At 44.8% G+C, this 12,660-nt stretch overlaps 1 protein-coding gene and 1 long non-coding RNA gene across 2 annotated transcripts in view; both read right to left on the reverse strand.

The window, feature by feature from the left end:
* The window catches only part of LOC137857856 (uncharacterized), a 197,891-nt gene extending 189,088 nt beyond the window's left edge, over window positions 1-8,803 (reverse strand). Inside the window, exons 1-2 of the long non-coding RNA XR_011097298.1 lie at window positions 8,684-8,803; window positions 7,616-7,832 (exon numbers count right to left, since the gene is read on the reverse strand). This is a non-coding gene — a long non-coding RNA (uncharacterized lncRNA). The remainder of the gene's footprint in view (window positions 1-7,615; window positions 7,833-8,683) is intronic.
* FANCF (FA complementation group F) lies at window positions 5,530-6,878 on the reverse strand. The gene has a single exon (XM_068684945.1). The coding sequence runs from the start codon at window positions 6,824-6,826 to the stop codon at window positions 5,813-5,815; it is 1,014 nt and encodes a 337-aa protein (XP_068541046.1). The 5' UTR covers window positions 6,827-6,878; the 3' UTR covers window positions 5,530-5,812.
* Window positions 8,804-12,660: the final 3,857 nt, after the last annotated feature.

The following is a 12,660-nucleotide window of genomic DNA, read 5'->3' on the forward strand; positions in this document are numbered from 1 at the left end:
GCCTTATTTCTATGGGTGGAATTTTTATCATACACAATAGAAAGCACATAACCATTTGCTTCCATTGCTAGCTTTATGTTGAGCAAAGTACTAAGTACAGAAACTCGGCCGCGGTTACCATTTCCTGTTCAGATAGCCAGAAAGTCCAACACACCATAAGAAGAACGGTGATACACACGTGCAGGTAAAAGCAGCTCATACCATTTCATTCCTGGAAACCATCCTCAGAAAAGCATTCAAATTGAATCTTTGTGGTGGGATTTAAAACTCGTAACGACTGCCAAAAACTTAAATAACGCTTTATCAGACGCTGGGATTAGCCTCTTTGCGAGCTACACACTATGAATAGCACACGTCTGAGCATTCGTTCTGGACTTCCTTCCCGAGGGAGAAATATAATAGGGAGGTATTTCAAGACTAAATTCAGAACTTGATTGCATTATTCTGTTCAGCACATACTGCTATCATTTCTGGTAAAGTGTCCTAGTTAAGGGTTACAGTAAATTGATCACATAATACTAAAGGAATTTGTCATGTAATAGAAATGGAATTTAAGAGCTGAATACCTGATATTATTAATAAAACAGGTCTGTGAACAGAGACAGTTAAGGGATACAGCTTATATCATTACCTGATCCTACATTCAATTAGAGCTGGTGAAATCAGACTTGCAAAGACAAAATAGACTTGCAATCGTTTTTTTTCCCACTGGAAACTTTTGCCTGGGCAGTGCAAAGGTGGGGATTTGCTCCCTGCATATCTTCTGCCACTACAAGTGGCCCACACGCTTTGCGCCTCCTTTTGGATGAGGAGTTCAAGCCCCTCCATGCAGAAAGGCTCTGCTGCTCCCCTCTGTGGTATCTGACAGGATTCAAAATACTAAGCAAAATGCCAGCCACTCTGAAGATCTATGGCCCGAGATCTCTGGCTGTGAAAGAGAAAAGCTGACAACAAAAAGCCATTGGAATACAATTAAACCTGGAAAGCCATCTCAGTAGCTCTAAGGTAACAGCACACAAGGAATTATAAGTGTGTAGGCACACAACTGATTTCAGTATTGTGGTACATAGATTAACGAGCTTCAAATCCTGTGCTGCTACATTTGAAAGCGAAAGAACACATCTCAACCAGGCAGTCACCTCTGCTCTAGCTCATCGCTACTAATATTTTTGCTGACAGGTTTTAAGATACATAGGTAAGGGAGAACAACATACAATTGTCTCTAGGTTGTTGATTACCTTTTAAAGTAAACTTTGACGCAGGCACAGAACTAATGGAAACTGATGCATTTAGTCAAAATATGGTTTAATTCCTCATGAGAGGGATACAACACCAAGAACAAAGAGCTAACATAAATGATTTATATAATCTCACTGATAAAAGCTATTTTTTCAGACCATGCTTGTTATTATTCAAGTCTATTTTATACCAGTGCAGATAGGATACTGCTCTTTTGCTTGCATCTCTGTGAGAGCAAACCCCATTTAAATAAATGCTGCCTTCGACCCTGCACACACATTCACTTATTCCTCCTTCTCTACCATAGTACTCGTTCCTGTTAAACCATCGATCCACAGTGGTCATTAGGGAAGGCAGATGCTGAGTGCTTTAGCAGAGCAGCCAACAGCAAATCAAATGCCTTGTGATTGCATTTTTTTATTTTTTTTTTTTTATCATGATGTTCAGACTCCACGCTGTCCCCAGTGGAGGCAAAACCACTCCATTTTGGTCAAGGGGAAATTCACCATTGCTCCAGGGGCTTCACAAGGGAACAGTTTTCTGCCTTTCCTTCTCAGCTTGTTAAAATGCTTTTATTTTTGCTCTTGCTTTGCCCAAACTAAATAAGATCCTCAAGTGCATGATTGCCATCCGCATGGTGCCTCTTCACTTTATTTTTCATACTTACTCACAACCTGCAATGGGTCAAACTGTTAATAAAAAATAGAATTTAGCTTTACGTTTCCCATTTCTCAGGAAGAGCAAAACTAAAGTTTACCATATGCTAACTTCAGCTTTCTAGTTAGCATCTAAGAAGACTGTTACCATATAACCAAGTTAGTACAGTATTTCTAATGCATCCTGATCCCAAAAAAGGTCCCTTACAAGGAAGAAATCACTTCTCTTTATCATGGATGAACAGGAACATTAGATCGCTATTCTTGTAGTTGGGGATATGCAAAGAGGCCTCCCATACAAAAAAAAAAAAAAAAAAAATCATTTTACTGTATAACTGCACTTCACATTAGAACCACAGATTTGGAATTTAACACCTTACTGAGTCACAATGAAGCTTGTATTGATGTGAATGGTACCAGTCTTCTTGTATATTTTCTTAAGTGAACAATTTCTTTTACACTATTAATCTATATTCTAGTAACCAGCTGTATACAACAAATTACTAGAAAAAACATGTAATTTGTTTTTCCTTCAGTTTGCCTAAGATGGTTATTACCATATAAAATCCATTTCACAATTAGGAAAAAAAAGCAGTTCAGTATCCAGCTGCATCCTATTGCCCCACTCCTGGAGAGTTACAGTACCATCTGACAAATGGTAAAGCTTCTCCTTTAATACATTAAAAAAAATATATATCAGCAGTAGTAAAGTATCTGTCTTTCTGTTAAAATCCTCCTGAATCATGATAAAAAAGCAAGGTGTCACAATCCTTACCCATCTTCTAAAACAAGAATATAAGTGAAAGAACTCCTGATACCTAGCTCCTTTACGTTAACAGTTTCTTCTCATTTTAATATAGAATATACTAAAGAGATGTTTGTCTTCTAGTAGATAGTGGAAAGGAGGTGTTGGGGAAAAGCTTTTTGCCTGTCATTTCTTGTATCTTACTTCTCACGACAGTTCACATTGTTTAAGGGAAGAGTTTGCAAGGTTTGGGCTGCAAGCCTCAGCATGCCGAAATGAGCTGCAAATACATGGAAGGGGAAGGTTACCAACATCATGCTTCTTCCTCTCCTGTTTATACTTTTATTAAAAAAGGAGCTCCAAAACATTTGGTCATTTGCTGCACGGCTACCTGGCAAATGCAACAAGCATGCTGAAACAATAGGGGATGTGAACTGGTGCATTTATTTCAATAAGTGCCATATGTATTTTGGAATTTGGTAATCATGGATCTGGCATCACTTTATAATGTATTTGGGACAGATTGGAACATTTTTCTGAGATTGCTACAACCAGGTGCTTCTGCCTCCCTCCGGCTAGCCTACCTTTTACTGTTCATGTTTCCTGAAAGCACAGGAATGGAAATTAGACATGATCTACAACGGCCCATAGAGACACAAAACAAAGCAATACTGCCAGTTCCTGGTTTTATTTCTCAATTCCCTTGCCTTCCCCTCCCCAGTTAGTTTTCTCAATAGGATCACACCGAAGCACCCATTACCACTACTGCAGTAGGTGCATGTAGCTAGGAAGAGGTGCAACGCTGAAGTACTTCAAAGATGTCTGCCTTGACCAACTGCATTTTGCAAGAGAAAGCTTAAGTTGTTCCAAGAGCAAAAGCTGAAATAGTGCAAGTTCAAACTTCCTACCAGCATCAGATTTATCCTAGTAGTTAAAAGCTGTCTTAACTCATTGCCAACATGCTGAAGACATTAAGAAACATCTATCTTGATGAGCAAAAGCAAGATGTCAGTCTCATTGAAATCTGTCAGAGGCTCAGGTACCTGGGAACAATCCATCTTGCAATGGGTAGGCCATCTATCCTTCAATAAAAGAGGGAATTCCAGGAGCTTATAACCCACCTTTCCCATTAGATCTCCAAGCCAAAAGGAGCACTGGTAAGGCTTGTCACTGTAGTGTTACATTTGGTGTTACCGCAACATTTGATATTCATACTTCACATGTAGCAGGGCAGGAGGGCACGACTGACCAGCATCTTTGGGTATATCGTTCATCAGGAACCTCTGATAGCAAGAAGTATTTTAACAGACAAAATAACCTATGCCTGTTAAAAGCGTTAAGAGTATGCTGAAGTGCAGAGTTTCCACACCAAATGCCAGAACTACATAACACAGGGACCTGTGGCTAGACAACCTAAGTTCAAACTTCATACTTTATACTCTAAGCAGTTTTAAATGCTTATAGACAGCGTTCATATTCCTTTCGCAACCACAGAAACACTGACTCAGCCCTGAGATCCACCTGACACCACGCTCTTTTGAGACTGACCACCACCACATGCGCCAGAACAGCCCCATTTAAGAGAGCCAAACAGTGACTGCCACAGCTGCTGCTGCTGCTGATACAGTACATTCATCTGCAGATCTCCACAGCCTCGCTGCCTCTCTGACACGCTGTAGCAAGGAAGCCTAAGAAAAACAGTCATACATCTCATAGAAGACCAGTGTGTCCTTCTAAGTTACTGAAGTGTGTTACCATTGAGTAGTGCTCATGCTTTGAGGGAGGGGCAAGGATAAGGACTTGTTTTGGATGTCTTTATTTCCATACAAGTTACAAGAGGCAGTACTCTCTCTTCCCAAGCCAACCACATTCATCTCCTTGTGCTGTGCGCTTCCATTCCAAAATCACAAGATCCTTCCTTGCTCCTTTTTGCCTTGTGGCACAGAAATTCCTGCCATAGTTTTACATATTAGTTGTACACTCTAGCACAGGATATTACATTGATTAGTTGCAATCAATTAGTTTATTTTTATTTTTAAAGCTTTTAAGCAGAAGGAAAGCACCTAACTCTTCCTAAAGGGACTTCAGAGACAGAAGACAGGTGTTGCAACTCACCTTGGACCGATAAGAACACCGACTACACCAACTCCTAGATACTCCACACAGAAGACTAGCAAAGACCTCTTCTTGTGGTATTTGCGTACCCTTCCCCATCTTCATGGAGCGTTCTCGTTTCACATTGTTTGTGCTGGTAACACTAGCTTATAAAAACCTTAGTGCACAAGATTTCGTTACCTCTGCAATACTTGGTTTAAATGATGGTAATCTGGTCATTTATTCATTACATAACCAAGTTCTGTCCACGGAGTGTGATTAAACATCAGAATTTTTTTCACTTAATTAAAAAAGTTTGTTGTCACACTCATTTTTACTTCACAAAAGAAAACCAAATAACATTTAATGTAACAGACTACAGAAAAGGGAAGAACAACACAGGAACACAACATCCTATATTTTACTGCGGTTTTCCTAGGACATGATTTGCGTATTAGCACATAGTATAGTAGCTAATAAAGCCTGCTAGTTAGAGGACACTTCAACAAGCTTTCCAGTTAGCTTTCAGTTTTTCCATTTAGCCTCACCCTCACTTAGACCAACCCAGAGGCTAAGTCATATGCAAGACACCTAGAAGCACAAAAAAAAAAAAAGCCGCCACCAGGACAGCCTATAGAAGACCACTACTACTGAATTAACCATGAGTTTGTGGTTTTCAGGTTTTCAACTCCACCTTCCCCTTTTAACATCTGGTGAGCCTCCAACAAGAGGATTAACAGGACTACCATGACTAAAACACATTTGAACTGTAAGACTTGAAAAAAAACAACTCAGTTTTTTTGTTGGCAAACATACATTTTATTAGCTGAGAAGTAAGCACTGAAGTGAAAACCATTTCCTGCCAGTGGGCAGAAGAATCACGAGTGCAATTACGAAGAAGCACCAGGCCTTCCTGGCAGAGTTAACACATAGTCATAAACAGCATTATCATCAGTCCCATCAATGTTTGTTTTCAACCCAGATCAACACATAGTGTTCCTGCCTTTCGTATCAAATACAGAGTTAATCAGAATTGCTGAATTTCAAAAGTTTTTTGTGTTGCTTTTGCATTCACGCATCAGTGCTCTGCTCGCTTCAAGTCTTTCTCTACTTCCAACAATAAATCAGTCCACACACTTAGGCCACAGACTTGAAAGTCTCCATCCTGTGCCTTCAGGAGTTTGAGAGCAGCTTGGGTCTGTCGGCTGAGCATCACAGGTCCCTTACACAGGCAGCTAAAACGCTCCCTCAGCTCCACCCAGGACAGTTCAGCCTCATCAGGGCAGCCTTTAACCCACTGTCCCTGCAAGGGGTCATACAGCAAGCTGCTTCCCCAGCCAGTCAAGAGGTCCAAATAACGCTCGCCTATTTGCGAATAGTGAGCAGCTAACGAAGCAAGAAGAGAGCCCGGGAGCTGCTGACAGAAGGCAGCAAACCTCTCCGCGTCCTCCAGCAGCCAGGAAAGCAGGGGGCCAGCCCCCGCTTCCTCCTCCTGCTGGGGGCCTCCCCCCTGCCGCACCAGCAGCAGCGCTGCCGCCACCACACGGAAGGCTCTGGGCTGGGGCAGCTGCTGCAGGACCCCCCCGAGCCAGAGGGGCTCCCCCGGGGGCTCATCCCGCAGGCGGCCCAGCAGCAGCCCCGCTTCGGCGGCCAGCCGCGGCTCCGGGCCCCCGGGGGACCTCGGCGGGGAGCTGCGGAGCGGCTCCAGCAGGCAGCAGGCGGCTTTCCTGCGGGCCAGCAGCGCCAGGCGGCCGGGCCGGGCGGCGGGGGGCTGCAGCAGGCGCTGGAGGAGGCGGCGGCAGGCGGCAGGAGGCAGGGCGCGGTTCTCCAGCAGCGCCAGGCCCAGCAGCTCGGCGCAGCGGCCCAGCTGCCCGAAGGAGAGCGGGGCACCGGGCCGGGCCCTCCGCAGCCGCTGCCCCACGGCGTGGCGGAGCCGGGGCCGGGCGCGGAGGCGGTCGTGGAGGTGCTGGAAGTAGCGGCCCCAGTCCAGGGCCCGCTCCAGGGTCGGCGGGTCCCAGGCGCGCACCAGCGCGGAGCGGCAGACGGCCAGCAGCGCCGGCAGCTGCTCCACCTGCCCCAGCACCGCCTCCATCGCCCCGCCGCAAGCCGAGCCCGCCGCTGCCCCTCAGCACCGCCTCCCGGAGCCGATCCGAGGCGGCGAGGGAGGGGTTAGGGGCGGCATTGGCCGAGCCGGGCGTCAATCCCGCTGCCTTCCCATAAAGGGGGACGGGGCGGGCGCCGCCGCCATTCCGTGACGGGGAGACAGGGGAGGGGGTTGTGGAGTTCCACGAGGAGGGAATATAAACGTTAAAAAATAAACCGAACGCACTTGTGATGCCTAAACGCAATTTAAAGAAGTGAAAGCTGTTCACGAGCACACTGTGCAGGGGTATTTGGCATCTCCAGGGTGGCCGTGTGGCCAGAGGGCAGCCGTGGTGTCCCCGCTGGGGCTGGCTCCCAGCCCGCAGCCAAACCCCGCTCGCCTGCACCCTGTGGTGCCTCACCGCTAACTCCCTGTCAGCTATGCCCCAGCTGGCTGCCTTCAATAAAGCACCGTGTCTGTGCCTCGGATAGAAAAGCCTCTTGTAGCTGAAGGAGCTGTGAGCTGCCACCCTGTCCTCTCAGAGGGAAAAAATTCTGGAAGGTTCCCTCACAGGCATTCCCTGTGGGGGCAACTTGAGCAACACCTCACACAAACCACGGTGTAAATGTGCCAGAACCGCTTCCACACTCAGCGACAGGAGAAAGGCCCTCCCTGCCTCCCCTTCCCACCTGCGCCAGCAGGAGCTGAAGGCCATTTCTCCACAGTGCAACAACAAAAAAAAAAAAAAAAAAAAAAAACAAACAAAAATAAAACAAAACACAGCACAACCTGGCATACCTGTGAGACCAGCAGCTCAGAAGGACTTTCTTCACGCCCATGTCCTGAAGAGCACCTCACGGAGAACAGCGCCTTGCCCTCAGTCTCGTCCCTGTGAGGGCCGTGCACACGGCACTGCCTCACCACAGAGCCCAGCCGGCTTCCAGCACCTTCCACGGGGCCCCGGCGGCTCCTGAGGGCTGGGGAAGCTGCAGGCCTGCAGTGTGGGGCACTCCTCCTGTGTGGGGCACACAGAATTGGTCTAGAAACAATAGTAAAACACAAAATTCAAGGACAAAGAATAATGCTCTTCTTAAGCAGAGGCCCTGTTTGATTTTCTTTTCTTTCCATACACCCTAGTGCTGAATATAGCTCTGTATGGTGCTGAATATATTCCCCCTCTACTCTGCCCTCGTGAGACCCTACCTAGAGTACTACAACCACGTTTGGGGCCCCCAGCACAAGAAAGATGAGGACCTGTGAGGGCAAGCCCAGAGGAGGGCCACGAAGGTGACCAGAGAGCTGGAGCACTTCTCCTACAAACAGAGGCTGAGAAAACTGGGGCTGTTCAGCCCAGAGAGGAGAAGGCCCTGTGAAAGCCCCATCGTGGCCTTTGAATACTTAAAGTTGGCTCATCAAGAAGGATTCTTTACTCAGGTAGATAATTATAGGACAAAGGGGAATGGTTTTAAGCTAATAAAAAATAGATTCAGTGTAGACATTTAAGTAGAAATTCTTAACTGTAAGGGTATTAACGCACTGGAAGATGTTACCAAGAACAGTTGTGGATGCCTTATCCCTGGAATAGTTCAAGGCCAAGCTAGATAGGACCTTGGTCAGCCTGGTTTAGCGTGTGGCATCCCCACCTCTGTCAGAAAAGTTGGAACTACGTGATCTTGAAGATCCCTTCCAACCCAAGCCATTCTGTAGCTTCCTTGGGGTTTTCTAACACACACCAATTGTTCCCTGGGCACAGACCCCACTCCTAAAGACAACTTCTAGTCATTAAGGACCAGCTTTAATGACATAATGCCTCCAAAATAAATCAACTTAAAATAAACCAATCTAAACAGAAGCATGGGTACTAACCTTTGCTACTAAAATCTTTTTCTAGACTGCTCAAGGAGGGTGGTTTAGGAACCTTCTGTCTTAAGTACCCTCATGAAAACATGTACCCTTTCACACCTGAGCGCCCTTACCCTGTTTTCTTATTTCAGCCACCTAGTTAGGAAAGAATGGGGTTCACCTGTAAATTAAGGGCCTAATACCAAGAATTACTGAGTGAAATCCTATGGCCATTGTTGTTGAAGGAGAATGGTATCTCTCAGTATCTATGAATACCCTGTAATAAACTGTATCTCATCTCTTTCTGAATGAGATGTTTTTGTACTGAAAAATCTTTTAAGCTTTCCATTGATTGTTTCTAGAGTAATAAAAATAAGATGTGCTAGGGTGTTGCATTGACAATAGAATTATTGCTTCTATTGTTAATCAGTTTATACTTTCCTATCATCTGCCATGTCCATCTATTCCAAAGCATATTAGAAACTAATAAAAATTAAAGGAAAGATGGAGCACACAAACTCTAGTCATGTACAGCTCTCTGAAGAGCTGCCTGAAAAATGGAATTTCTATTATATTAAAAATTCTGAATATATCAATATTTGTTCCTGTTTCAAATTAGGATAAAAAGTCTAAATATCAGTATATTTTTTTCAACAATGGGATACAGATTGATACCTCTATAATAAAAAGGTTATGAAGAAAGATTTTTATGTATTTCTAGGTATCAGAGCTGTATTTGGAGTCTTGAGTCATGATGGGGGCACAGTTGATGTATATATAATAAAAAATATAAAGACTAATCCAAAGAAATACCAACATTCTGCATAAGATAGCATTAGAAGATGAATTTAAGGAACAAACAAAATGAATAACAACGTTGAGACAGTTAGATTCGTATGTTAAATGGTTACATAACAACATGACAATAGTCTCTAAAATAGTCATTCTTGTTCTACACTTGCTGTTGAAGGAAATCCCTTTCTGCTATTTTTTTTTTTTTTTAAGAGGGAGGGAGGGAGGGAAGGGAGGAAGGGATGGGAAGAAAGAATGGGGGTGGAAAGGAGGGAGAGGGAGGAGGAACAAGAGAGGGAGAGAGAGGGGGCACGCCTGGCCACTCACAGAGTATGTTTTGAGTTGTTCCACTGCAAGCATGGAGCCTATTGATCTGCTCATGCTGTTGCCATCTAGTAATCAAATTAAATTGAATAAACTTAGTTTCTTTCTCACAGGTTAATTATTTACTTGTATTTTTAAGTGCTATTACCTTCACTTTCCTATTTTAGCTCTAGTGAAGTAATAGCTTGGGTAGGCTTAGGGCTTTTCATTATAACAGCAGAATTATTCAGTATCAAATTTTGTTATTTATGTAGCTATTTTTTAACAATTTGTGTTGTCTGTTGTAACTCAATAGTATTGCTAAGCAGCTTTGCAAGTATTTGAATTGTTTGGATAGTAGTGCTGAATTGGGTTTCTGGAAGAGGAGTGGAATGGCAAGGAGGCACTTAGAAAAGTAAACAGTGTAAGGCAAAAAGATGATGTTAGTAAAGTTATTGTAACTTTGATGAGAATAACCCCGTGTAACACTACAGGTTTGGGGTAGAGTGGCTCAAAAGCTTTGCAGAGGAAAAAGATCTGGGGTTGTTGGTCAACACTTGCCTGAACATGAGCTGGCAGTGTGCTCAGGTGGCTAAGAAGGCCAACGGCATCCTGGCTTTTGTCAGTAATAGTGTGGTCAGCAGGACCAGGGAGGTGATTGCCTCCCTGTGCTCTGCTCTGGTGAGGGTGCACCTCGAGTACTGTGTTCAGCTTTGGACCCCTCAGTACAAGAAGGACATGGAGGCCTTGGAGCATGCCCAGAGAAGGGCAATGAAGCTGATGAAGGGCCTGGCACACAAGTCCTGTGAGGAGTGGCTGAAGGAACTGGTGTTGTTTAGTCTGGAGAAGAGGAGGAGGCTCAAGGAAGACCTTGCTTTCCACAACTAACTGAAAGGAAGTTGTGGGGAGCTGGGGATTGGCCTCTTCTCGCAGATAACTGACCCTGGCAATTACAGGCCTGTCTGTCTTACGTCAGTGTGTGATAAAATTATGGAAAAGATTATTCTTGAAGAAGATTATGGAGATTATCCTTGAAGTTATCTAAGCGCACCTCAGGGACCATGTCCCAGCAAACATGGGTTCATGAGGGGTAGGTCCTATTTGACTAACTTGATTTACTTTTCCGATAAGATCACCCATCCAGTCGATCAAGGGAAACCAGCTGACGTGATCTTCTCGGATTTAAGTAAAGCTTTTGACAGTTTCCCATAGGATTCTACTGGACAAAATGTCCAGCATACAGCTAAACAAAAACATCCTACGATGGGCGAGCAATTGGCTGACAGGCAGGACTCCAACGGTTGTGGTAAATGGGGCCGCATCAGGCTTGCAGATGCTCACCAGTGGGGTGCCCCAAGGTTCCATTTTAGGGCCAGTCCTCTTCAATGTTTTTATAAATGAGCTGGACGTAGGACTAGAAGGTGTTTTGAGCAAATTTGATGAAAACACTAAACTTGTAGGAGTTGTTGACTCTGTTGAGGGTGGAAAGGCCTTGCAGAGAGATCTGGGCAGAGTGGAGAGCTGGGCAATCACCAACTGTGTGAAGTTTAACAAAGGCAAGTGCCGGGTCCTGCACCTGGGACAGGGCAACCCTGGCTATATGTACAGACTGGGTGACGAGATGCTGGAGAGCAGCCCCACAGAGAGGGATCTGGGGGTTGTGGTTGACAGCAAGCTGAACATGAGCCAGCAGTGTGCCCTGGCAGCCAGGAGGGCCAGCCGTGTCCTGGGGTGCATCCAGCACAGCATCGCTAGTTGGTCGAAGGAGGTGATTGTCCCGCTCTACTCTGCGCTGGTGTGGCCTCACCTCAAGCACTGTGTGCGGTGCTGTGCAGTACAAAAAGGACATGAAACTGTTGGAGAGTGTCCAGAGGAGGGCTGCAAAGATGGTGAAGGGCCTAGAGGGGAAGACGTATGAGGAGCAGCTGAGGGCACTGCTCCTGTTCAGCCTGGAGAAGAGGAGGATGAGGGGGACCTTTTTGCAGCCTACAGCCTGCAACAGTGGGTGGCGTCACTGTTGCTGGGGGTGTTTAAGGAAAGGTTGGATGTGATACTTAGGGACATGGTTTAGTGGGTGGCATCGGTGGTAGGGGGATGGTTGGACCAGATGAGCTTGGAGGTCTTTTCCAACCTTAATGATTCTGTGAAAGGATGTAGTAGGAGCACATAGATGTGGGGATAGAGTATTGAGTGGATTGTCAGAGAGCTTTGTGGGGTGCATTCCTGCTTAGCTTGATTACTTCTTGAAGAAAAATTGAGGGTCTACGTCTGGGATTCACAAAACTGTTTGTGATCATGTAAGACCAGTTTGCTTTGGCCACTTATGATTGTAGAAATCTCCAGATTGTTTTAGGATGTGTTTAGCTGTGTGTTTCACATAGGATAAACTATACAGTCTCCTTATTTTGTCTGACAAGTGAAAGCCATGTGGATATTTTAAGGGAGACTGTACAGACTACACATGTGAGTGCATGAGGCTTTCTTTTAAGGAGGCCGAGGAAGCATGTAATCAGCTTTTGTCACCTCATCTGAAAAATTATCACTTCATTTCCCAGGCTGAGAACTCATGTGGCTGTTTTTTTCTGATTATTTAAAAAAAAAAAAAAGGAAAAAAAAAAGCGTATTTTGTATGATAGGCCAGAGAACAGACTTAAAATTGCAGCATATCAGACTGTTGAACTCTTCTGGTGGATGCTTCCCAGAAGTAGCTATGATAGTGTGAACAGGGGCTAGGTTGGGTTTTATTTTTATGATGTCTATTCTTCACTTTAATGTCTAAAATGTGTTAAAAGAATAGCTTCTTTGAGAACATTCATCTACTGTTATGTTAGGCTGTGGTAACTGTTTCTGTGTTACAGCTTTTGATCAATAAGATATGTAGCCAAAACGGCTGTTGAGCAAGTATG

Source organism: Anas acuta, chromosome 5 (assembly GCF_963932015.1).
Source record: "Anas acuta chromosome 5, bAnaAcu1.1, whole genome shotgun sequence".
Classification (NCBI taxonomy): Eukaryota; Metazoa; Chordata; class Aves; order Anseriformes; family Anatidae; genus Anas; species Anas acuta.

Excerpts from the sequence above, each read along its gene's own strand:
- FANCF (XM_068684945.1), bottom strand. The coding sequence starts at position 6,826 with ATGGAGGCGGTGCTGGGGCAGGTGGAGCAGCTGCCGGCGCTGCTGGCC.